This window comes from Miniopterus natalensis, chromosome 4 (assembly GCF_054644295.1).
Source record: "Miniopterus natalensis isolate mMinNat1 chromosome 4, mMinNat1.hap1, whole genome shotgun sequence".
NCBI lineage: Eukaryota > Metazoa > Chordata > Mammalia > Chiroptera > Miniopteridae > Miniopterus > Miniopterus natalensis.
The window spans coordinates 95,976,424-96,001,190 of NC_142084.1; the positions used below are offsets into that span (position 1 = coordinate 95,976,424).

The window sequence follows — 24,767 nt, forward strand, 5'->3', positions numbered from 1 at the left end:
TAACGTAACGGGGCCATTTGGTTTTCTTTCTCTGTGAACTGCAACTGTTCATGTTTTTGTACGTTTTGCTATTGGGTTGTTCCTCTCCTTACTATTTGGGAATGTTTTTCTATTTCCTGGAGATGTATTCTTTACCAGATTCAGGTATTGAAAATATTCCTTCCCAATCTGTGAACTCTTTCATTTCTGTTATGGTGTCATTGATGAGTATGCATTTTTGAGTTTTAATGAAGCTTTTCAATATTTCCTTTATATTTTTTACTTTTTGTGTTTAAGAATGCCTCTTTATCTTGGGGCCATAAACATACCTTCCTTATTGTCTGCTAAAACTTTGTAAGCTTTGTTTTTCATATTTGGGTCTTTAATCAGACTGGAGTTAAGTGCATATGCGGGGACACATTCCCATAGGTGATATATTCAATTGCTTCAGTATCATTTAATGACTATGTAACCTTCCCCTGCCCGGGATGCCAGCACATAGCAGGTTTCTATGCCTACAGGCCCTCACCTGGTCGCTCTGGTGCGCTAAGCTATCTGTCGGCCCTGCACAAACACACTACCTCTGTAATTCTAGGGTGAGTCACTCCACTTTGCTCTTTTCCTTCAAAACTGTTTGGGCTATTTCTGGCTCTTTATTTTTCCATATACATTTTCCCAGCCACTTTGTCAAGTTATACACACTGGAGATGTCAGAATTTTTCTTGGAATTGCACTGTCTTTATAGGTTAATTTGGAGAATATTTGCAACTTTAAAAATGAAATTTGCCTATCCATGAAAATGATGTAATTCACCATTAGATTTCATCTGCCTCCAAAATATACCCAGAACCCAGTAATTCTTGCCACCTCCCGTTACCAACCTGGTCCAACCTGGTCCAAGCCACCACCGTTTCTCCCCTGGTCACCACGTCCCTCCCCACTGGCCTCTGCCTCCAGGTCACCTCCCCTGCCGCCTGTTTGCACACAGCAGCCCAGAGTGAGTCTTTTAAAGACAGAAATCAGGTCGGGGCACATGTACCACCTAAAATCGCCTTTGTAGCACCCGTGATGCCAAACTCCACATTTCGGGAAACACTGGCTTAAATGAATAAAAGAGCGGGTGAGGGAGTGAACGGATGCTGACTCTGTGCAAGACCCTGGGAATAAAGAAATTGAAGTAAGGGGTAGCCCCTCGGGAAACCAACATAGAAAACGGCAATAGCCTGGGCAGAGCCCCACAGCTCTGGGAGTATGGACCTCGGAGAGCACGGTGGAGACGGGAGCCTGCGAGGAACCAGAAGCGAAAGCGGGGACGCAGGTGTGGCGCCCGGACCAGAGGGAGGGCGGGGCGGGGCTGCAGCGGGGTGACTCAGAGGCGGGGCGGGGCTGCAGCGGGGTGGCTCAGAGGCGGGGCGGGGCGACAGCAGGGTGACTCAGAGGCGGGGCGGGGCTGCAGCGGGGTGACTCAGAGGCGGGGCGGGGCGACAGCAGGGTGACTCAGAGGCGGGGCGGGGCTGCAGCGCGCAGGCGCACACGGCCGCGCCGGCCTGGGGTCTCTGCGCTGCGCGGGAGCCGGGCGCGCTGTGCGCTCTGCCTTGGTGGCCGGAGAAGCGCTTCCGGGGGCGACTGAGGCGGTGCCTGACGCGTCCTGCAAGTGACACCGGAGACGGCCCGCGGGGAGCGGTGAGTCTCGGGTGGCGGCGCGGCCGCGATGGGTGGGAAGAGCGCGGGGCGCCTGGCGGAGAGGCGCGGGCTCGGCAGCGGTGCGCGCCCGCGTGCCAGCTGCAGGAACACCCCGGGGCTCAGAGATCACGTGCCCCCAGCCATGCCCCCGCGTGCCTGGGCCAGGGGTCCTTGCACCTTGGGGATCCTGCCGTCGCCTGCCTGACAGCTCCCCACTCCGGCGGCCCGAGCTCCCCGGGTGGGAGGGGGCTCACCCGTGCGCGCCGCACGCCCCCTGCCACGCTGTCCCTGGAGGCTGCGTGACGAAACTCGGGGAGGGGGGGGTACCCAAGATGGCTGCCGCGGGGACCGGCCACCGTGCACAGTTTCTAGGTAACCAGGTGGCCCCGACCCCGGCGCCCCTCATGCTCCTTCCTCTTGGCTTCTCCTGGAGGGGAGCGGGCTCTGGGCGCAGAGGAGACCAGGGGCCCTGCCCTAGAACTCGCCGGCCAGCAGGGAAGAGAGGGACAACAGTCTGGTCCTGGGGGACCCTGCATTTCCATGCTCTCCTCTGCCCCTCCTTCACGGGTCTCTAACGCTATCAGAATGACGGTAACCTCATTACCTGCTAAGGGTGTGCGGGTGATTTGGGTGCCTTTCCTTCCCCATTCTGCCAGCCCTGTGAGGTACCCGAGTTGCCTTCCTAATCCAGATGAGAAAGCTGTGGCTCAGAGAGGTTGAGTAATCTGCCCGAGGTCACACAGCTGGCGGTCAGTAGGTAGAGCAAGGCCACCTGAGTGCCAGCTGACATGCTGCTTCCTCCAAGACGCTTGCCCTGGGCTGAGCTGTCTAAAATTGCCCCCTCACGCACACCCTTCGTTAGGCGTGCCCCTGCGTTTCCCTTGCACTGAAATGCACTGTTCACCTGCGCCCTGCTCCTGCCCCGTGATCAGGGCCCGTGTCTGTCTTTGCTCGCCTGTGTATCCCCTGCCCCCGTTCACCACGTGCACCCTGGGTGAATGTCCGTCGAGTGCCTGAGGGAGATGCCCAGCTCAGCAGTGCTCCCAGTGACTTCAGTCTATGGCCTCCACCGCATGAACCCGCAGGCAGGGCATTTTGTTGGGAATTTTCTCAAAAGTCCCAACCTCTCTCCTGCCTCGCCTTCTAGGTTTTGACCCGGGTGCCTCTAGATTTCCTCTTCCTTGGACCATCCCCCGTTTGCTGAGCTGCCGCCGTGTCCCAGGCACTGGACCAGGTGAAAGAGGGTCTGCAGGTGAATCGGGGGCGTTGCGGCTATTCCAGTGCTGACTCAGACCTGACCGGTGAGACTTACAGGATGGGAGGGAACCCTGGACCCTTGCAGGAGTGGAGGCTCAGCCAGAAGTGCCAGCACCTCGGGCAGGCAGGTCCTTCCCCCCTCGGGACTGCAGGCGCCTAGCTGGCAGACATGATGGTGGGTGAGGAGGGCCCGTCAGCTCCTGCCCAGCTCCAGTGTGTCACGGCTCTAAGCACGCCCTTGGGTTACAGGGAGTGTGCGGACTGTTAGGCCCATGGCCTGCAGAACCTGTGGCTGCAGGTGTCAGAGAGGAGCCTGTGTAGCAGGGCTGGCTGTGATTCAGCAGCGGTAAAATATTTGTAATGCTCTTAAAAGTTTTCTGAAGTCCCATGTGGATGGGTACAGGAAGGTGCCAACAGGGAGGGGACATCCCTCCCACATCCCCACTTCCAGCAAAGATAGCTGAGAGGACAGCCGGGGCGGCGGAGGCTGGAGAGCAGACCACCTTCTCTGCTCCCTGCCGCCCTGAGAGGCACTCAGCTGGGTATAATCACGGGGGGAAGCTTACACTGGAGGTCCAAGGTGAAAAAGTCAGCAGCCATAAATAAGTCTTTAAAAAAAATATATTGACTGTGCAAGCTAGCCTAGAAGGTGAAAAATTAAGTTTGGATATGTAACAAGTCTACGCTTAATTATAAGAAGTTCAAAGTTATTCGGTTTTTAGTTAACTACTGTTAATTTGTAGAATCTTTTCCTAGACAGATTATATAATCTGTGAGTTGATTCTTTGAAGCGGGTAAAGGCTCAGTCGAGTATGTCGGAAATGTTACAGATTGGTAACATTTTATCATTTTTACAGGCCACTGCCGCCACCTCAAGTAGAAATCAATAGAACTTATTATGGTGATTATTTTTTTAATCTTCACCCGAGGATAGTTTTTCCCAATGATTTTTAGAGAGAGGACGGTAGGGGGAGGAGAGAGAGGGAGAGAAACACTGATGTGAGAGAGACATGGGTTGGTTGGCTCCCGTGTACCCCCCGACGGGGGCTGGGAATCTAACCTGCAACCCAGGTACGTGCCCTTGCCTGGGAATTGAACCTGAGACCCTCCAGTAAGAGGGTGGACGCTCTGACCACGGAGCCACACCGGCCAGGGCTAGGAGTTTTTATTTTTATATTTTATGAATAAGAACTTCACCCATCCTAAGATATTAAGAAACCCACACCCAGACTTGATCTTGAGGACTGAAAGATGGACAAGGGTTGTGTTTTGACCCGGGTGTTTTAAAGTTAACAAAAGGGTGGGGTTTGCGTGGTGGGGTGGGGTGGGGTAGGAAGTGGGGGGAGGCAGGCGGAAGGCAGTAATTCTCCCTGCCTTCCCGATTCGAGACCGGACCCACCTCTCCACGCAGACCTCTCCGGGGAACGGGTGGGTGTGCAAGCCAGTGCTGAGTGTGATCGCCCCGAGAGAGTGTGAGACTTTGCTCGCGGCCCAGCTCCCTGGCCTAGAGTCGGCCTTGGTGAGGCCACGCCCACAAGGAAGGAATGCGGCCTGCGGGTCAGCTGCCCAAAGCCAACAAGTCAGGAGATTTGCTGTCCAGGCTCCTTGGCAGACACATCACCCGGGAGACACACCCCGGGGGTCAGGAGTGCGGTACAGAGTCGGGCAGAGCGGCCACCTCCAGGCTGTGTCATGTGGGGCGTGGAACTTGGCTTCTCTGAGTAACTACAAAACGGGGAAGTTTCATAAAGGGCTGGAGCAAGGACTTAGCAATCTAACAATGCAGGGCAAGCCCAGGGCCTGCATGTAAGGGGCACTCAGTCACGTCCCTGCTACAGTGACCTAGACAGTGCTCCCCACCTGCCTGCCCTAACTAGGTAAACCAGGGCACCCAGGCTTTTTCTTAGCTCTTTCAGGCCGTGGCTGTTTTAACCGAGTTTCCAGTTTAATGCCTTAATGGTCATTGTTAATCTTTAGCCAGGGTTAAAGGTCTTTGTTACTAAGTCCCTGATAAAGCACATTCCCTGCTAACTTATTTTCTGTGAAATTTTGGAAAATTCTTTTTTTTTTTTTCCAGCAGTGAAGCAGTTTCCTTGCATGTAGCTAAAAGTTTGGAATGAAGTTCATCTTAGGGAAAAGTTCTTTTTCTTAGACATTTCTGATCACCTTTCGACTTGCTCAGGCAGGGAAGCTCCGTTCCATTCCTCCCTCACCGCACCCCCCCCCCCAGCCACTGCACTGATGGGCTGGACTTCAGCCACTGAGGACGAAAGCTCCCGCTCCTGGAGACCTGGCCTGTTAGTGATGATCCTGCCTCTGCAGTTCACAGCTGGCCAAGGTTCATAAACAGCCCTCGTGTACATCGCAGCTGGCGAACCCTACCAGCTGCGTGAGCCAACTCTGACCTCCATCTCACAGATGGGAAAACTGAGGCTCAGAGAGGGGAAGTGACTCGCCCAGGGACATGCCTAGACAGGAAGGGACAGAATCAGGACAGCAATCCAGACTCCCAAGGTTGGGGTCCAGTTCTGACCCTTTGGGTTGCCAGGGTAGGAGGCACTCGGGGCTCCGGGCCACAGGGCAGGAACCAGCCAGGAAGAACAGGCCCGGCCGCCAGCGTGAATGGCCGTGGCGTCACCTAAATAGGTATATCGTCCCTAAGGTAAGAATCTTCCCATAACTGCTAGGGCATTTGGTTATGACTTATTTATAATTTTTATATTCTTTCAAACATAGTGTTTGCCAAACTTAACCAATCATTGGGTACCCCTGATATACTTCTTAAAGATCAGATTCCCAGGCCCCACACAGCTGTTGACTCAGGATTTCCCGGGAGATACTTTTTTGGTCACAGCCACCTCTCCAGGGAGCAGGGATTCTGGAGCCCGGCAGCTGAGGTCTGAGGTTCACATTTTGGCACCGACACTTACTTGAGCAACTTAGCTAACGGCCCTTGTAAGTGAACTGTTAGGAGGGTTAGATGAGATAACATGAGGCCAGCTCTTAGAGTAAGTCGTTATTAGATGTTAGTGAATATTATTGGGTAATGTCCTAGCTTTGCTGATAAAAGTACAGAGACCTGGAGCTGCAGGGTAGTGTCTGCCCGGTCACGAGTCATCAGTGGGGCCAGGATTTGAACTCAGACCTGTTGCCTCCATGGCACAGCCCTCCCCTGGTCACCTCCATCCAAGGACTTCAAATCCCAGGGCAGGTAGGGAGGCGCCGCTGGAGCCAGAAACTCACATTCACCTAACCAGTCGGTTCCGTAAACTTATTTAGAAACTAAGCAGATTGCTGTTGACTGGAGCTGACTGCTCTCCAGCCCTGAAGGCTGCTGTGGGTGGAGGTGGCCTGGGGACCAGAAAGCCTGGCGGTCCTCGCCCTTGCATGGCTGTGTGGGGACTGTGTGATATCTATCCCTGAAGGAAGCCACTAACGCCCCCAGGGTGGTTCATGAAGATAGGGGTGTAGTTTAAAAGTGACCTGGAGAAAGCCCCAGCTCCAGCCACTGCTCAAAGTGAGAGACGGCTGACTCTTCCTTGGGCTTGAACACTTAGAGGCCGCTGTAGGTGATCAGTCACCCTAATTACACTATTGTTGTGTCTGGGGAACAGGGAGGCCCCAGCAAAGGGAGAGAGACAGCGACGGAGGGAACGGCCAGTGGGTGGGGCAGTCAGAGCACACGCAGCATTTATCCATTAGGTTCGCCACCCTTTACGGGTGCGGTTCGCGGTGCCCCGAAACAATTACAGTAACGGCAGCAGAGATCACTGATCAGAGATCACATAACAAATATAATAGTAATGAGAAAGCTTGAACTGTTGTGAGAATTACCAAACTGTGGCACCGAGGCTGAAAGGGAGCAAACGCTATTGGAATAATGGGGCCCGTCGGCTTACTCCACCCGGGGCTGCCAGCAACCTTCAATCTGTAAACCAGCCGAGGCTCAGTGAAACGAGGTACGCCCGTGTTTCAGTATCAGAGAGGCCTCCTTTCACAGTCACTCCCCTCTAACACCTCTGCTCTGGAATCTACAGCCTCCTTCACTCCTCTGCACCCCCAGCCCGTCATTCCTTCAGACCATGAAAACTGGACCTGTTGCCCGACCAGTGTGGCTCAGTGGTTGAGCGTGGTCTGACCCGTGCACCAGGAGGTCACAGTTCGATTCCCGGGCAGGGCACATGCCCAGGTTTCAGGCTCGATCCCCGGAGAGGGGCCTGCAGGAGGCAGCCAGTCGATGTGTCTCTCTCATCGATGTTTCTGTCTCTCTCTCGGTCTCCTTCTCTCTTTCAAATCAATAAAAATATACTAAAAAAATAAACCCCAAAACTGAACCTGTTGAGTGTCAAAAATCTGCCGATATGATGTGTAAAGCAAAACGTTTTGCTGTTGACCTCCTGCAGTTTCTAACCCAGCTGGTAGCCGGTCAGTAAGCTCGTCCCGGGGAGGCTGTCCCTGCCGCCCGCTGCGGCTCTGCGGCCACCAGGCTCCCTCTCTCACGGCCTCTGAATCCCTGACGTGGTTCTGCGTCCCTGTCGGAGCCTCAGCCAAACGTGGCAAAGAGAATGGCCTCCCCACAGATGTCTTCCTGTCCCCTGGTGGCATCTCTCACCTGCGACAGGTGTCATCAAGCTACGAACTCACCTGCACGTTCCTGGACACACTCTTGGTGTCCTGTGCAGCCTGTCCCTGGGGGGTGGCGCTGTCCCTGAGCCTTGCACGTCTGCCTCGGAGGACAGACGCCTTGTCCTCTGAATTCTTTGGGCCCGCTGTGGCTCCGTGGTCACTCGTGCTGTCCCGAGTAGCATCACGAAGCCCGGCCTCCCCGAAGTCCCTCACTGAGAAGGCCTGTTGTAGGACTGTGTTGGAAAGGAGCCACAGCTCAAGATGGAGTCACTCGGGCTAAGCCCACGGCCCCAAACCAAAACTTAATACCTGGCCTAACTGCCCGTTGGACCTTCCCCGGGAATGCCCTCCTACCTGCTCCGTCTGGAATTTTCTGGCCGGCCCCTGTGAGGTCATCGCCCCACCGGCCCCTTTCCAGCCCCCGGGGGGGGGGGGGATGAGCTCCTCCTGCCTTTCCTGGGCCCCTCCCCTGTGGCCTACTCTGCCTCCCTCTGGGCACGGCCCCTGGGGGCCCCTCTCTGCTTGCTGGAGGGGGGGGGGCTGCCTGGTTTGTGAACCCATCAAAAAAGCCAGTAGGGCCTTCACGTTGACTCAGCTGTCACCGTTCACTGTGGTGAGGTACTGTGAGGACTGCAGGGTGCTCAAGGACACCTCTCCGCAAAGGGGTCTGATCTTCCACCAATTTCAACCTGTGCTGGCGGAGGGGAGGCGGCAGGTCCGGGGCCACCAGGCCTGGGATGCTGCACTCCTTCCCGTGAACCAGACTGAGGGGAAACCACCCCACTGCCCCAGGGACTTCACTGCCCTCCCACGAGGTGGTTTAGTCCCTTCCAGTGGTAGAAATAAGGGACAGTTCGACCAGAGTGCAGTAGTAGGTTGATGATTGTTTCTCCCAGAAGAAGGGTTTCAAACATGAGACCCTGTTGCTGTGGATGTTATTTTTAACTTTTCCTATTTCTAGTTTCTCTTGAGTATCTCTGGGTTCCCAAAAGCAAGGAATGATGAACTGCCACAGAGTTATAAAAAGACACACGGGGAATTACTGAAATTTGGTTGAGATTTATGGACACAGTTAGCTCTGGGTTTAGATGATCTCTCTGCTGCTAATAGCAGAATTATTTTTGGAAGTGGGAGCGCACAGGCATCTTTACTTGGAGCTCAGCGAGACGGTAGAGTTTCTGAATGTGTATTGACGCTGTAAGTCTGAACGGCACTTGGCTTTTGTCCCTCCCTAGCCCAGGACCATGTCTGGAGAACTCCCGCCGAACATTAACATCCGGGAGCCTCGATGGGATCAAAGCACGTTTGTGGGACGGGCCAATCATTTCTTCACTGTGACGGACCCCAGGAACATCCTCCTAACCAATGAACAACTAGAGAATGCCAGGAAGACCGTGCACGACTACAGGTAACATCCGTGGCTATGCGAGTAGATCATGTTGGCCTATTGTCTTTAAACCTTCACTAACGACTTTACGTCTTTTTTTTTGCAATGGAATCCTTTGCACACACACAAAAGAATAGAAATAGGAAGACATGTTTTAACCCCAGTGCTCCCTTAACACGGGTGTCCAGGGGTCACAGTACCCCAAACATAAGACAGCCCTCCCTCCAACTCCTAGGTACCAACCTGTGAGTCCCCTTTTCGCAGCACCCACCCCGTCTCTCCAGCTCGCCCACCGCCTGCCTCTACAGCCTTCCCAGGCCCCTTTCCACCTCCAGATGGAGGCGGCATCGTACAAAAGACAATTTCCCAGAAGGAGGGAGGCTGGTTGCTTGAGATGAACTATAGTGAACACCGTGTGACCTCAGAGTGGGTCAGGCCTTTCTGGGCAGAAGCTGCATTTGTTCCCATCTGACTGTGTAAAAATGAAAGTTTCAGGATGGCAGATGACACGGGTAATGGAATCGCCCGCAGTGTATAGAGTATGCACACACACCACCTAATAATACTGCTGCTGCTGACAGACACAGGGGGAAGGACAGAGGACATTTCACGCTCTAATAGCTTACGTGGCGTCTGTCTCAGCAGATGCGCCTGTTTCTGCATAATCTTGGAAGTGGGGGTAGACCTGTTTATGAGGGTTTTACTTTCTCACCCTTTACAAATGGGAAAGGTTACAAGCAGTTAAAATCCCCAGCAGTAGGGGGCTGGTAAAATACACTATTTTATGGTCATATTTAAAAGTAGCTGATGTAACAAAGAGCCGCAAACCGAGGGGCCTAAAACAACAGAAATGTGTTGTCCCACCGCTCCAGAGGCTCCCCGGCTGAAATCAAGGTGTGGGCAGGGCGGTGCCCCCCTGAGGCTCTGGGGCAGAGTCCTTCCTTCCTCTGGCTTGTGGTGGCTCTAGGTGTCCCTGGCGTGTGGCTGCGTCACTAGCTCTCTGCCGTCCACGGCCGTGTTTGTGCAGCTGCGCATGGCTGTCCTGTAAGGGCTCTGTCCTTACATTCAGGGCCCCCCAATCCAGCCTGACCTCATCTTAACTGGTGACATCTGCAAAGACTCTGTTTCCAAATGAAGTCGCATTCTGAGGTTCCAGGTGGACGTGATTTGGGGGGAAGGGGGCACTATTCAACCCAGGATAGTTGAGACAGAAGAATATTTGAAGATGCAGACAGCCCTGGCTGGCTTGGCTCAGTGGTTAGAGCATCGGCCTGCGGACTGAAGGGTCCCGGGTCCAATTCCAGCCAGGGGCATGTACCTGGGTTGCAGGCTCGATCCCCAGCCCGTCAGGGTGCGTGCAGGAGGCAATCAATCAATGCCTCTCTCTCACATCCATGTTCCCCCCCCCCCCCCGCTTTCACTCTCTCTGAAAAATTAATAGAAAAAAAAAATAATAATAAAGATGTAGATAAATGTTTACAAAATGCTATTGAATAAAATGGGGGTTATAGACAGCAGGTCTGGTGCGATGCCTTTGAACAAACATGTCCTTAGACAGGACGGAAAGTGCCCTCACCAACCACCGCCAGCAGTGCCGAGTAGGCAGAGGCTCCGATGGTTTCAGCCGCTGGAGCCAATGTCCGTATCTTCTAAATTTCTAGCAATGAATATGTGTTTCTTTGATAAGGAGATAAAAATAAGGTTTTCAAACTACACGTATAAAAATGCATTCCTATCCTTGATTGCTCCGGCTTTTGTCTAATTGGTTAAAAATACTTTAGAGTTTGCAAAGTTCAAAGTACATTTTTAAATATGTCATTTAAAACAATGAGCATGTCGAAGTTCACTGCTTCCTTGCTGTACAAGGTGTGTTTTGATTTTTCCAAATTACAGACCATTTGAGACACGGGTTGGGAATGTTCATGTTAAGTGTTTACTGTCCTCTGCGTCACTCAGTTTTCACTGACTGTAATGGACTCGTCGCGGTGGTGGGTTTTTTTGTTTTTTAAATATATCTTTATAGATTTCAGACAGAGGAAAGGAGAGGGGAAGAGAGAGAGAGAAACATCAGTGATAAGAGAGTCACTGATCAAGCCCACAACCCGGGCATGTGCCCTGACTGGGAATCGAACCCCGATCGCCTGGATCCTAGGTCGAAGCTCAACCGCTGAGCCACACCCGGCCGGGCAGGGCGGTGGTTTTAAGTGTAAACCTGAAAGCTCTCTCCCTGCCGATCTCGACCGCCGGTGAGGCGTCTGAAACGAGCCACGGCCGTGGTGCTTGCTGTCCTTTCCGTAGGCAAGGCATCGTCCCTGCAGGTCTCACGGAGAATGAATTGTGGCGAGCGAAGTACATCTATGATTCAGCTTTCCACCCCGACACCGGAGAGAAGATGGTTTTGATCGGACGGATGTCAGCCCAGGTGCCCATGAACATGACCATCACAGGCTGTATGATGACATTTTACAGGTGAGCGGTGGCAAGGGGACAGCGGTTCGCTTGTGTTACAGAAGCTCAGGGTAGACTGTTGTATGCGGACGACGTTACTGAAATAAATGATTTCATGCTGAGCTCCATTCCGTACGGAGGCAGCGCCAGGGCTTAGCAGCACCTTTCCCCTCGATCTCTCTTGTTCAAAAGGAGGTTGAACTTTTTTCCCTAAAGCTTAGACCCAGAAGAAAATGATATAGAGGGAGAAAACCAGAGTCTCCGCGAGCTCCCCTCTCCACGCACTCACGTGACATGGGTGCAGGCGTGCGCGGGCGGCGGTGGGGGTGCAGGCGGGGGGGGGCCCCGACTGCTCAGCCTGCTTTCCTGCCACCAAGAGAAGGGCCTGACATCTACCGAGGCCTGCTCTGTGCCAGGCTCTCTGCAGGTTTAAGGTCAAGTGGAAGTAAGTTAGCTCCGTCCTCGCCGTGACCCTCCGGGCTCGGTGTCGCCTGCACCTACCGAGTGCAGAGACTGAGGGGCGGGAATGAAAACCGTCGCCCGGCGTGCTCCCGTCTCCGGTCCACCTCCCCTCTGGTCCCTGGGCCCGCGGCTCCGCCCTGCACAGCGCCGTGACCGCGCGCTCTGTTTCAGGAGCACGCCGGCCGTGCTGTTCTGGCAGTGGGTCAACCAGTCCTTCAACGCCGTGGTCAACTACACCAACCGGAGCGGAGACGCGCCCCTCACTGTGAAGTAAGCAAGGCTCCGCGCGGCCACCGGCGCCTCACCCGCAGTCGGCCTGGCGGGGTGCTCTCCTGACTGAAAGAGTCTCCTGTGGAGCGTGTCTTCCAGCAGCGGCCCTTCCCCTGCAGCCTGACGCTCAGACACCGCGATGCTGTCAGAGGCGCTGCGGGAAGACAGGTCCTCCCCCCTCGGCTCCCTCCCCGCGGAACACAGTGGCGGGCTCGAGCCCGGCCTGCCGCGACCAGGTGGACGGACTGCCGATGCCACAAGCAGAGGCATCCACAGTGCGACCTCTGCGGAGGCCACGGGGCTTTTATAGCTGCTGGGTCTTAAGCATGGGTCATGGATGGAGCCAAAAAGAAAGTGAATGGGTTTAAAATTGTGCCTCCCTGAGAGAAAGCTTCAGACGGGCCGGAGTGCCCAGTTAGCCGGAACTTCAGCATAACCTGTCCAACACCTCCGTTGGACACACACAGCAAAGGGTGTGGGCTCTGCAACCCGCAGTGTCTGTCGCACCTGCCGTGAGTCCAGCCCTGAACTGAAACGCATTTCTAAACAGGACAGAATTGCTTGGGCTTAATTCTGATTCGAACGGGAGACTTTTCGAATGTTTATAAACTAAGATACCGCTTTAAGAAGAACAGCATTGCATTTTTACTTTCAGTGTGTATATTAATATTTTGAAAGTTTTTTTTATTTAAGCGAATGTGGCACAGACATGTAGGCCAATATGCGTTTTCCCAAATTTGTCGAGTCCTCCGTGCCACCCCCCTTCCCCGCCCAGCTCGTGCCTGCCCCACGCGTCTCCGTGTTCGGCTGCGTTAGGCCCGCGTAGGCCCGCGTGCCGACTCCCCCATGTGCGGGCCTGCCTGCCTTTTCTCTGCGTTTCTCCACCTGCGCAGTGATCGTGAAGTGGTTTTGTGGGCTCTCCATTCTTAATCATGCCCTTTCCCACCTTCGTTTCTTAAATTAAAAAAGGACCAGAGTTTCCTGACACTCCCCCGTTACATGTGTGCTGCTCTTTTCCTTTTCAGTGAACTGGGAACAGCTTACGTGTCTGCGACAACCGGCGCTGTGGCGACCGCTCTGGGACTCAACGCCCTGACCAAGGTGCTCGGATTTTTATCCCCACGGGAAAGCTTTGTACCTGCTTCTCACATGCCTGGCTCTGAGTCCCCCCTTACTTCTCAGAACAGTGAAGCCGTGTGACTTTCTTATCACGGTCCTTCTCTTCGCATGTTTTAATTACAGCTTCCTGGGGAAGGGGGTCACCCATAGCCGAGACCCTGGTCTGTGCCTGACGCTGTGCTTAGTGCTAAGTTAAGCGCTAAAGGCTCACCTGCCAGAGGCTGTGCAGGCAGCAGGCCTCAGGCCACACCTCTGAGGAGGGGACGAGCCAGCACCTGACCCCAAGACCCTCGAAGCCCCTCTCCGTCAACCGCGCTAAGCTGCCACAGCGTCTCATACACCCAGCCAGAAATCTAAAAATACCACTGGGAAGTAGGTTGTGCAAGTCCTCCCGGCCTGAGTTTCCCTATAAACAGGACTCTGCATTTTCAGCAGTTTTCGAGAAGCAATGAGCACTGCCATTCAGGACTCCAGGGAGAGTTAGGTCATGCTTTCGTAATTCTCTTCTGCAGCACGTGTCGCCACTCATAGGACGCTTTGTGCCCTTTGCCGCGGTGGCCGCTGCTAATTGCATCAATATTCCACTAATGAGGCAAAGGTAAGACACAGACACATCCAGAAACGGCATGTGCTTGACAGGAGTAGTAAGATTCTCGTAAGAATTAGTTTCATTGAAACTTCTAAAAATTATTTTAACTTGTACAGATAAAATCGTATGGGATTGGGGATTTGCATTAGAATAACCTGGAGTTGGGGGTGGGAGGGGTCCACTGAGCTGATGACTGGGGCAGGCTGGGGGCAGGAGGTCAGAATACCTTTTCTACTTCTGTATAATAAAATGTTGGAGCCCAGCCGGGCGTGGCTCCGCAGTTGAGCATCGACCTAGGATCCAGCGATCGGGGTTCAATTCCCGGTCAGGGCACATGCCTGGGTTGTGGGCTCGATCCCCAGTCGGGGGTGTGCAGGAGGCAGCCAGTCAGTGACTGTCTCATCATTGATGTTTCTATCTCTCCCCCTCCTTTCCTCTCTCTGAAATCAATAAAGATATATTTTAAAAAGTTGGAAAGCATGTACCTCACACTTAGGTCTAGTTGTCCCAGGGCTAGGCAAGTTTGTTCTTTAAATAAGTCTTTTTCCCCCAGAATTTTCTTTTGGAGTTTAAGATAGTATTAGTCTATATCTCTGGACGTATCTTTTTAGGACTGGCAAAAATTCAAGGAGGGAAAAGAATTAGAAAGGCATTTGCCCGCTGGCGACTCCTCCGGGGCCCTCGGAGGTCACTCAGCACAGCCACCTGCTAGATCCGCCCCTCATTTGGACAGTCGCTCAAATTTGCACATGAGCATAAAAATCACCCTTACTCTTAAGTTAGCATAGTCACCCTTTGAGTCACATTTTCATTAAAATTGCTACCCCTTTTTTAAGTACAAAGTTGCTGGGTTATTTTACTTATCTGTGCCTCTTGCGCGAGGATTAAACTTGCTCACGGTTTGCAAAAGGAGACTTGCTCATGCCCAAAAGGACTCCCGAGTGGGCAATCGGATTAGGTGGGGACTTGATCTTTCCAGCCGTTTCCCACGGGCATCTGTGCACAGCTTGGCATGCGTCTTGCTCCGTAGGGAACTCAAAGTCGGCATTACCGTGATGGATGAAAACGGGACCCGCTTGGGTGAGTCAGCGCACGCTGCGAAACAAGCCATCGCCCAAGTGGTCGTCTCCAGGATTCTCATGGCCGTACCCGGCATGGGTTAGTATGACCGTGATTCGTCCACCCATCCATTCCTTCATTCCACAGACACAGACTGAGCAAGCGTTTATGCGTCAGGGAACCAAAGAAATCAGGCTCCTTTATAGGTGAGAAAAGCAGAACTGAGGCTCAGAGAAGTGAGGTGACCCTCCCAGGGTCGTCCAGCTAGCAAGAGGCCTGCCTGCCTCAGGCGGAGTCTTAATCTCTACCCCACACGCCTGCCCCCCTCCCCGGGGGCTGCATGTGTTTTATTGGCACAGGAGGCAGAGTTCCTGATGTTGGCGCTGCTCATATTTAAAGTTAAATGTAAAGTTTTCTTCAAGATCATAGAACTTTCTGGTTGGAAAAGAGCAATTACATTATTTTTCAAAAATCTAGAGAATGGGAACAATGGGTTTTGTTTTGTTTGTTTTTTCAATCCTAAAGTATTTTAAAGAATTATTGCAAATAGTTTTACTCTGCCCATGTGAAAATAGCCTAAAAGTGACCTAAGCCTTTTGTCAAATTGTTGGGGGGGGGGGGGGATGTGAGCTGAAGTAAAGACTTAAGTGGGCCTGCCTTTCTTCCAGCCATCCCTCCGTTCATCATGAACTCCTTGGAAAAGAAAGCATTTCTGAAGGTAAGACGCTCTGTGTGTCACTGTCTCGGTCCTTCAGGTTCCTCTCCACACCTCAGCCCATTCAGGATTTTCCCACAGAAATCGAGAGGAGAGAATCTGAAGGCCAGGGCCACTTGGGCACTTACGTAAATAAAAAGATCTTTCCAGGAACATTTTATCTCTAGTCTCAGATAGTTGAGAAAGCTCCCGTAAGTGAAAACGGCTGCCCGCGTCTCTCGAGAGATTATAGTTAAGTGATACTTCACTTTAGTTAGGTAATAACAATGAGGGTGTGTGAATCTGGAAATCACAAGTCCCTGTCCACACTATCGGAAAAAAAAAAAAATATCCCGGCTGGCGTGGCTCAGCGGTTGAGCGTCAACCCATGAACCAGGAGATCACAGTTTGATTCCTGGCCAGGACACGTGCCCGGGTTTCAGGCTCGATCCCCAGCGGGGGTCGTGCAGGAGGCAGCTGACCAATGACTCTCATCATTGATGTTTCCATCTCCCCCTCTCCCTTCCTCTCTCTGAAATCAATAAACTTTTTTTTTTTTTTTTTAATGAAAACAGTAATTTTGAGGTAGCTTCGTGAAACAGTGAATTTAGTGCCCCAGTTTCTTTTTCTTTGGAGAGCATATCTAGTAATTGGCTAATCTCTCAACTGCCTCCCTTCGAGGCCTGGAAACGTTGCAGGACGAAGCTGTAACCAGGAAATCGCAGCGCAGTCTTGATGCAGCTTCCAGGATATAATGCAGTCGTTTGCACGTTCACCTCACTGCTCCGGTCCTTGCGACAAGCAGGAGACGGTGGGACGGGACTCGTTCAGCTCAGGCTGCTTGGAAAGTGGCCCCGTTAGCTCTGCCCGGAGGACAGGGTCAGGCTGCTCACGGGAGGGGCAGGTGGGCTGGGCTGGGTTATCGTGGGTCTTAGAGACAGAACTGTGACATCACGCGGACACGCAAACAGCTTTGGAAGGAGGACACGGGTCACAGACCAAACGCTTCCGGAACCCTAAATGTCCTAACAGGCGTGTGCATTGGTCTGTACACTCTCGACGGGCCCCCAATGGAAAACCAAGCAGACACCTGTGAAAACTTCATTCACGCTTTCGACACAATACCTTCTTAGAAAAGTTAGCCACGCGTGTAGGCTGTGAGGGAAGGGTATCGGGGGCACCGCGTCTGACCGCTGGGCCCAGGGGTTACCTGGGGACGCACCAACCTGTGTGAGGGAAAGGGGACCCCCGCTCCTGGTCAGTCTTGGAAGCCCTGGGACATGGAAGAATTACAGTCCCCGAGCCGCTTCCTCCAGCAGTCTTACATGTTGACACGAAGCGTGCGAAAGAGTGTCACGGTGGCCCTCGAGCATCCCTTCGTTCCTTGGAGTGTCCCCAGGAGAAGTCCACAGACCCCAGGTCCCCGCCACAGGATGCTGCGCCCTCAAACGCCCTCTGGAGTCCCATTTGAGAATAGGGGTGAACGTGCAGGGTGGGTGCTGGAGCGGGAGTCAGGAGGAGGGGCGACAGCCAGGTTGGGTGTCACGGGCCAAGTCTGAATTCTGCGGCACCCTTGTCATTACCAAGAGCCTTTCCATCGAAACCAACGCCTTTGCTCTGTGCATGTCCTTGGAGGTTACAGGAAGCTGTTCCCTGAGCCTGCAGGTTAGCCCAGGGTGCCTTCCCGTCACCAAGTCTGTGACCAGCACAGAGGTCACTTGTCTGGGATTTGGCATCTCCTTATGAAAATCCTCTATGAGATGGAGCCCGGCGCCCAAGATGCAGTGTTTCCTTCCCTTGCTGTCCTTCGAGGGTGGGGCTCTGTGGGTGTCTCCCCTTGACCACATCTCTCTTCCTCTCTAGTCCGCGCCCCTCTCCCCTCACGTTAACCTGGGCGACGTTCTCCATCACCCGAGGAGCCTTCGGGGACCAGGGTACGCGTGCTCTGCGATCGTGATTTTCTAACCGCTTGTGCTGACTCCTAACTAAGTTGGCTGATGTCACAACAGCCGGTTCACAGCTTGGTCGCGGCTGTTGTCATGGCCTCGGTTGACCTCATCGCTCCCTTTAGTGTGTGCTTCGGTGCCGCTCCTTCCTTTTGAAAACTAAAAACCTAACTCCCTCTCCAAAAGGCCAACTCAGTCATTTCCATTAAAAAAAAGAAGTGTCAGGCAAAATGTTTGATTCCGGCCGTAGCTTTAACCTTACTGGCAGCCGCTAGAACCGAGATGGGAGGGACGCAGGGGACAAGCGAGGGTGTTTGTGGGGCTTCTGCTCCGTCCCAGGCTCTGTCCTGGGTGCTTCATGAATGTCACCTGGTGCACCCTCACCCACACGCTTTTATAAAGCGGACAAGGACTACGAAGCTGGGAGGGCTGGGCTCGGCCTGCTCTTGCCCCGCAGATGGGAACGGACCGTGCGGGCGGGCGGGCGAGGCTGCACTGCCTCCCAGCCGGGAGGGACGTTATGACCGAGCCATAGCGACGTCTGCGCCCGGGCCCTGCCGAGCACCGTTCGGGCTGTATGCGAGGGGAAAAGTGGGGAGCCCCTTGGTCTCTGCACGTGTGTTCACTCACAGATGCGGGGGCGGGGGCTGCTCCAGGAAGGCGGGACTGGCATGTGTGTTGCAGTTCCCCCCGGGTGTCACTAACCACGTTCTACCCGGACCGTCGACGCGGTTTCCTTCCAGCCAGTCGGCAGAAGGGGCCCCTGAGAGCCGGACAGAGAGTATTCAGAACGATGTGTTTCTCCACACAGAGGTTCCCGTGGATGAGCGCTCCCATTCAGGTCGGGCTGGTCGGCTTCTGGTGAGTAGAATCCCTGTGAGCCCAGTGCCGTCCTTTTTAAAGATAAACATGCAGCATGCGAAGGGGGAGGCGCGGGGTCAGTAACCTGGGACCCCGTGTAGAAATGAGACCATCCCAGAACGCCCGGGGCGCGTGGGCCCGATAATTAGCGAGGATGAAGCTGTGCAGGGAAGCCTGCACCACTGGGGGCTGTCGGCGTGATTCTTGTTTAAACTCCTGTTACTTCCTTGATTTCTTAAAAAATTATTTTGGCAGCCCTTGGTATAAGAAAATAATACAAACAGGACATTTTGTGTGTGTGTGTGAGGCTCCAAAGAGAGAAAGGGGATTGCTAGAAAAGTAAACTGGGAAAGGGACCCGAGAGGCCGGCCATGTCCACGTGCTCTGATTTTTCTTTCTTTTTTTAAGTTTGGTGTTTGCCACGCCTCTGTGCTGCGCCCTCTTTCCTCAGAAAAGGTACGTATGTGCTATTCCATGGACCGATCGTGACTTTTAATCGGAAGAGCCAGCCGAAGACACAGGGGCTGCTCCATTTCATTGGCAGGGAGGTTGAGGCTGAGGCAGATGAAGGAAGCCGAGGTCTCTAAAGGAACCGCCGGAGGCAGAAACTGAGCGCACGTCCATTTAACTGCCAGACTCTACCCAGCTCTTTTCTACCTGCTCCCGCTCCATTTGAAAGTATTTTTTCTTTCCTAAGAGTGAGGTTAACTCTGGTGCAGATTTGCTCTTATGAAGACTTCGATGTGGTTCATCGAGTCCGTGGGCACGTGCATCCGTGGTACAGACACGTTAGGACTCAGGCCCCGCCCCCGGGACAGTGCCCGTCCCACGCAGCACGGCGGCTGCTCTCGGCTGCCCTCCCTCCTACCTGCTCGTTAGCCTAAGAGCCTTAGGTGCACTTCCGTCCCAGGCCGCCCGCGCATCCCGCTTCCCGTGTGAGACCGGGACTCACGGGCAATGAATCAGCTTCGTATAAGTAAATCCAGGTCTCCCGCCGCCTCCTGATCTCACTTTAGGGCCCGAGCAGGGGCGTTCTGTCGATTTTCTATAAATGTCGCCTGGCTTCTGCCTCTGATGCTCCTGGGTCATCAGGTCGCAGGGACGAGGTCTGTCGTGCTCTAGGCTTTGGATGAGGCCCCCTCTTCTAGAAGGACCTTTGCCAGGTCCCTCCACCTGATAGCACGCCGCCTGTCACCCTCCCGACCCCTTCTGTCTGTGACCCCACCGTTCTTAGATAGGGAATTAAACCTGTTTATCACCTTGGTGTGGGCAGCCAAGACCCCCCTGGAGACAGCAGAACCTGCCAGTTCCCACCTCTGCCCCTGTAATAACTGCCCTTCCTCCCTCACCCCAGTTCCATGTCCGTGACAAGCCTGGAGGCCGAGCTGCAAGCCAAGATCCAAGAGACCCACCCTGAGCTACACCACGTGTACTTCAACAAGGGGCTATGATGTAGGGAAGGACCCCCTGCCACCCCCCGCCCACCACAGACCCGGTGTGGCCTCGGTTAGGAAGCCCTGGTCCACCTGGGCTCTCTCAGTCATGGAAACCTCCTGAAGACCCACAGAAACCTCCTGAAGACCCACGGAAACCTCCTGAAGACCCACAGAAACCTCCTGAAGACCCACGGAGACCTCCTGAAGACCTGCGTCAGCCCCTCAGAGCCGGGCTGCTCCGGACAGCACAGCGCCTGGGTGGGCTGGCGCCCACGCCTGTTGGCTCTCTCACCTTCGAATCATGGGGCAGTCAACAGAAATGGCCTTCCTGTAGCTTCCACAGTAATTGTTTCTCAAAGACAACATTCCAGCCCTCGCCTCGAGTTTCAAAAGCACTGCGAGGCATAGAGTAGATAGATGTTCGGTACGTGCTCAAGAAGTTGTCAGTCAGTGAAAAGGCAACCTGGGTAAAATACTGAATTTTTATCCCGCTCATGTTTCAAAGCAAGGCCATCTAGGTAGTGATTTGGGAAAATGCAAAAGCTCTGATGCTAAACGAGAAAAAATGATGCGTAAATAGTAAGGGCATTTGGCCTCCGGTTTGGGCGGTGGGCAACCCAAAGCAGATGAGTTTAGGGGATTCGCAGGGTGAAGCCTCCCCCACAGACCTCCCGAGAGTCCCACAACAGACACGCGTGGCCAGCTGCCCTTGCTCTCCAGAGCTGCGCGCTCCTCGCTTGTGGATGTCTGTGGTTGACTTTCAAATTTATTCTGTTTTACATTCTTATGACTTGATATTTGATTATTTATGTCAGGTAATCAGGTAGCTGAAAGGTACAGATGTCGTGTGTAGGAGGGGTAACCGGTGCTGTGTGACTGGGCTGATTGTGGTTTGCCTGACAGTGTTTAGAAGTGAGAGCACAGTTCCAGCCCCCACGTGTCTTTTCCGACCACCCTTATAGATCCATTGGAAAGATGCGGACATAATATGGACGTAAACCGGTGACTAAACGAATTTTACCTGAAGGGTGTGTGTCCCATTTTGCCCTGTTTGGAGATAAGGACCCCGTGGACCACTGTTTACATCGCCTGTGGTAGTTTCACATTTAATAGTTCGTGTAACAGAGATTGTGTTTCCAGACTGTCAACATTCAAAGGTGTCGGCAAAGGGGGTGTGCGCTGCCTGTAGACCGCTCGATCCCACTGTAACGCAGAGACGTGTAAGTGGAAAAAATGTAGAAACTAGTGTTGGCAGATCCTTTCCTGACAATGTGACCAAGCTGAATTTCCCCATAAAGAAAAACGGTGTGCTTCGTGTCTGTATTTCTCTCTTCTCCCAAAGGATGGGTGGACCTGGAGTTTAGGGCCACCCTGAGCCTGCCTTCATGCCACCAAAATGTCCCCATTTCCATTTTCTGTCTTAACCCCTTTGAGGCAAAGTAAGTCCCCCCACGACACAATCCGGCCTTGCGTGGGTTTTGTTGCCATAGATGCTTCTTTTTAAAAAGTGGAAAAAGCCTGAAATCCAAGGTAGATCTGATCTCCATGAGGTGCTTCAGGGGTGCAGTTAACCATTGCCCAGAGCAGGGGAGGCCCCAGCTAATTGAATTCTCACCCGGTTCATGGGAGCTGCGTCTCAGAATCCTCACCTATGTTGAAAAATTAATGGCTGGGCAGAGGGTTGATGAACTCACATTTTTGGACACCAGGGAAGGCGTGTCCTAAGCCCTGTGATAAAGGGATACGAACATGGAGCTGTGTCTGTAAACGTTACTTGTGGACGCTTACTGCTCTTGACGCCTTCTAGAGAGACTTACTGTCTAGTTCAATCATGTTTATAAAAAGGAACAAATGAGCCAGGATTGGTGACCTCTGCCGGCCTCTTAGAAACGGGTTTTCTGGAGAAAAGCTCACGGGACGTGCAATAAGCTTGTGGAGGCGCGTGGGACTCGGTGCCGGTGGCCGAGGTGAGGGGCCCGTGGGCGGTGCTTATTTCAGTGTTAGCGAGCGTCTTGCCAGTGTCGGGATCAAGGTACTGTTTCGATTCAACTGGAAGAAACGTCAAATAAACGCAGAATGAAAGGAAACCCTCTCTTTTATTTGTATGTAAAGGGTAATGCAGTTTTTACGTTACTGTCGGTGGTTCCTTCCATCCAGACTTACTGTCGGGGTGCCACCAGCATGTCGCAGTGGAGAGAGACTTTGTATCATGAATCATGCCTTTAGCAGGAAATGCATTTCTAGTTGTGGCCACCGGCCTTCTACCTTCTGAACACAAACGCACAGAGGCCCCCAGCCCGGCCCACAGCTAATTCTGGGCACAGGCAGGGGCCGGGGGGTCTGCTCACTCATCACTAACACCGTGGCACGTGGCGGTCAGAAAATCTGCTTCTGCATTGTCTGTCAGAGTCTAATGTGGAACTAGCATTTGCCGCAGTTCACAGAGAAAATCCAAGTCACCCAAGACTGGGGAGTGCCTATCAACAGGCCTAATAAAACATGATGATAGCGCCTCTTGACCTTCTTGGACCCGTGTCTGCAAGTCTTGCTAACTCTGTTTGTCACTTAAGTTACTTAAAATATTCAAGAGCCTGGGTCTAGGGGTCAGGGCCTGTACAGTCTTGGTTTTTTCACTCACTATATGCACTTGGGTTGCCGACCTTCTTTGTGACCTTCGGTTTTGTTTGTTTTGGTTGTTTGGAGAAAATTATTGAATCTGCCTCATAGTTGTAAAGCTGAAACAAGATAATCCCTGAACAGCAGCGTGCAAATTGCCCAGCACATAGCAAACATCTAACAAATGGTTGCTCATCAAATATTTATTCATTCTAGAGGCACGGGACCCGGTTCAGAATGCTGGTGTTATCAATGTCAGGGGTAAGACCTCAGAACCCTGGCCGCTTCCCCAGAGGTAACCCACATCCTCACTGAAAATATCAGGTTGAAAAGGCTCAATGGAGATGCTTGACTCCATCTTTCTCAATTGCCTAACAATCAAGGTTTTGCTTAAATGAGACAGAGTTCAGGAAAGTCTGCTCGCGACGAGAAAGCCGGGGCTGCCAGTGGCTTCTCCAGGCTGCTCCTGGTCCCTGGAAACCCAGAGCAGGAGCCAAGACCTGACGCTCAAACCAAAAATGTCAACAGCCCTGTCCAAAAACATCCACGACCAGAATCTCTAGTGAGAGTAGTTTGGCCTGCGTGTTTTCAGAATTTCACTGAAAGCTGAAGAGAAATAAGCTTCCGCTTGGTGGTGCTGATTGACATAAGGCAGAGATTTTCAACTTTTCTTCTCATGGCACAAGAACTACTAAAATTCTGCGAGACACCAAAAAATGTTTTATATTTTTGCTGATCTGACAAAAAACAGGTGCAATTTTGATTCAAACCAGATGGCTATTGTTATGTTGGCTGTTTTCATTTATTTTTTGTTTCACAATTTAAGGGAAAAGAGATCAGTGCCCCTGACTAAATAGGTATTGCTGCATGTTTTAAAAAATTCTTGTGGCAGGCACACCGGTTGAAAATCACTGGTATAAAATATCACTCAAACCCTTGATATTCAAAGTATGGTCCTTGACCTGCCACAGCCACTCTTGTTAAACATGCACCTCAGACCTGAGCTAGAGGCTGCAGGATGACAGGGCCCTGGACACATCACAGCTGGAGAAGTCCTGGCCACACAGCCACATCTCTGGTGTCCCCAGAGGTCTGAGCTTCACTGGGTCAATTTCAGATCAACTTCTAATTTTCTATGAATTTACATAGTTACCCTTCACCAAATTCCAAGAAAGCACCCAAGTTCAACACTGACATATTAGGGACACAGTAACAACGCGCCTACAAGGACAGAGACTTCTGTTTTGTCCTTGGCCATATCTCCAGCACCTACAACAACTGGCTCCAGCCGAGGGTCCCCGCGGCCATCGGGTTCAGCCTGGGCTCTTTCCAGGAATCTGAACAAGCGTTCTCACGTTTCCAATGCCCAATTGCAGAAAACAATCCATTTCATGTTGCAGAAAGGTCATTACCAGGATGTAGAAGGAACACGGAATATGGGATTTTCCTAGGAACAAAGCTGGAAATGAGGGGGAATCTCGGGAAACTCCTGTGAGCAAGCAAGTCTTAACCATTGTCCCAGAGCCAGACCTTTTGTCACCGAGGATCCCCCTGCCCATGGGCTTCTGGGGCAGAAAAAGCACCTTGGGCAATACATATCAGGCTTGAGTAACCCTTGAGATGGGGAGTCCATAATACCCCATCTGTAAAGAGAAGGAGCTGAAGCTCAGAGAAGTGGGCTGACTTGTCTCGAGTTCACACCTGTCCAGCTCCAGGTGCTTCCCACTGGGCTTCCCAGCCTCTCCAGCACCAGGAATAACCACAACCAGCTTTGGTAGAACATCATGATCTTCAAAGTGGTGTGTGATTTTTTTCTCACATACATTACTGCTTGTAACACCCCCAAGGGTTCCTCTGTGCATCGTCTCCACTAAAAAGGTGGAGAAAAGTCATGAAGTAAAATCACCTGCCATAGACCTAACTTGGTGCAGGCAAAGGACTATGAGAGATCAACTCACTCACACTCACTCACACACACACACACACACACACACACGAAAGATTTGCAGGACACACAGAGCTCAAATGAGCACCCGGCCAAGGTTACAGCTAGGTTAGTGAAGCCCTGTCTGGATAGGGTCCCTGTTAGAGCAACAGTTAGGAGCAATGGTCTTCAAAGTATGGTCCCCAGGCCAGCAGCCACAGCATCCTCAGGAACAGGAAATGCAGGTTCTCAGGCCCTTCCCACACCTACTGAGCCAGAAACTCTGAAGGTGGGGCCCAGCCAACTTTTCAAGTCCTCCGAGTGGTCGTGATACATTCGAGATTGAGAACCACCGGGTGGGTGTTGGGTTGGGATGAATGCTGGAGTTGGGCTCAGTTCAGTCCCGTGAAC

General features: G+C 52.7%; 1 protein-coding gene across 5 annotated transcripts; it reads left to right on the top strand.

The window, feature by feature from the left end:
• The first annotated feature begins 1,557 nt into the window (after positions 1 to 1,557).
• SFXN1 (sideroflexin 1) lies at positions 1,558 to 21,131 on the top strand. 5 transcript variants are annotated; one of them, XM_087816978.1, is made up of 12 exons: positions 1,558 to 1,662; positions 2,810 to 2,963; positions 8,781 to 8,953; positions 11,231 to 11,401; positions 12,014 to 12,112; positions 13,138 to 13,213; positions 13,744 to 13,829; positions 14,851 to 14,978; positions 15,548 to 15,597; positions 18,331 to 18,380; positions 18,789 to 18,836; positions 19,735 to 21,131. In XM_087816978.1, the coding sequence occupies exons 3-12, from the start codon at positions 8,790 to 8,792 to the stop codon at positions 19,829 to 19,831; spliced, it is 969 nt and encodes a 322-aa protein (XP_087673104.1). In that variant the 5' UTR covers positions 1,558 to 1,662; positions 2,810 to 2,963; positions 8,781 to 8,789; the 3' UTR covers positions 19,832 to 21,131. The 5 variants fall into 5 exon arrangements, with proteins under 5 accessions (XP_087673104.1, XP_087673105.1, XP_087673106.1 ...); XM_087816979.1 differs by having other exon boundaries at positions 2,810 to 2,914; XM_087816980.1 differs by having other exon boundaries at positions 2,810 to 2,896.
• The last annotated feature ends 3,636 nt before the right edge of the window (positions 21,132 to 24,767 follow it).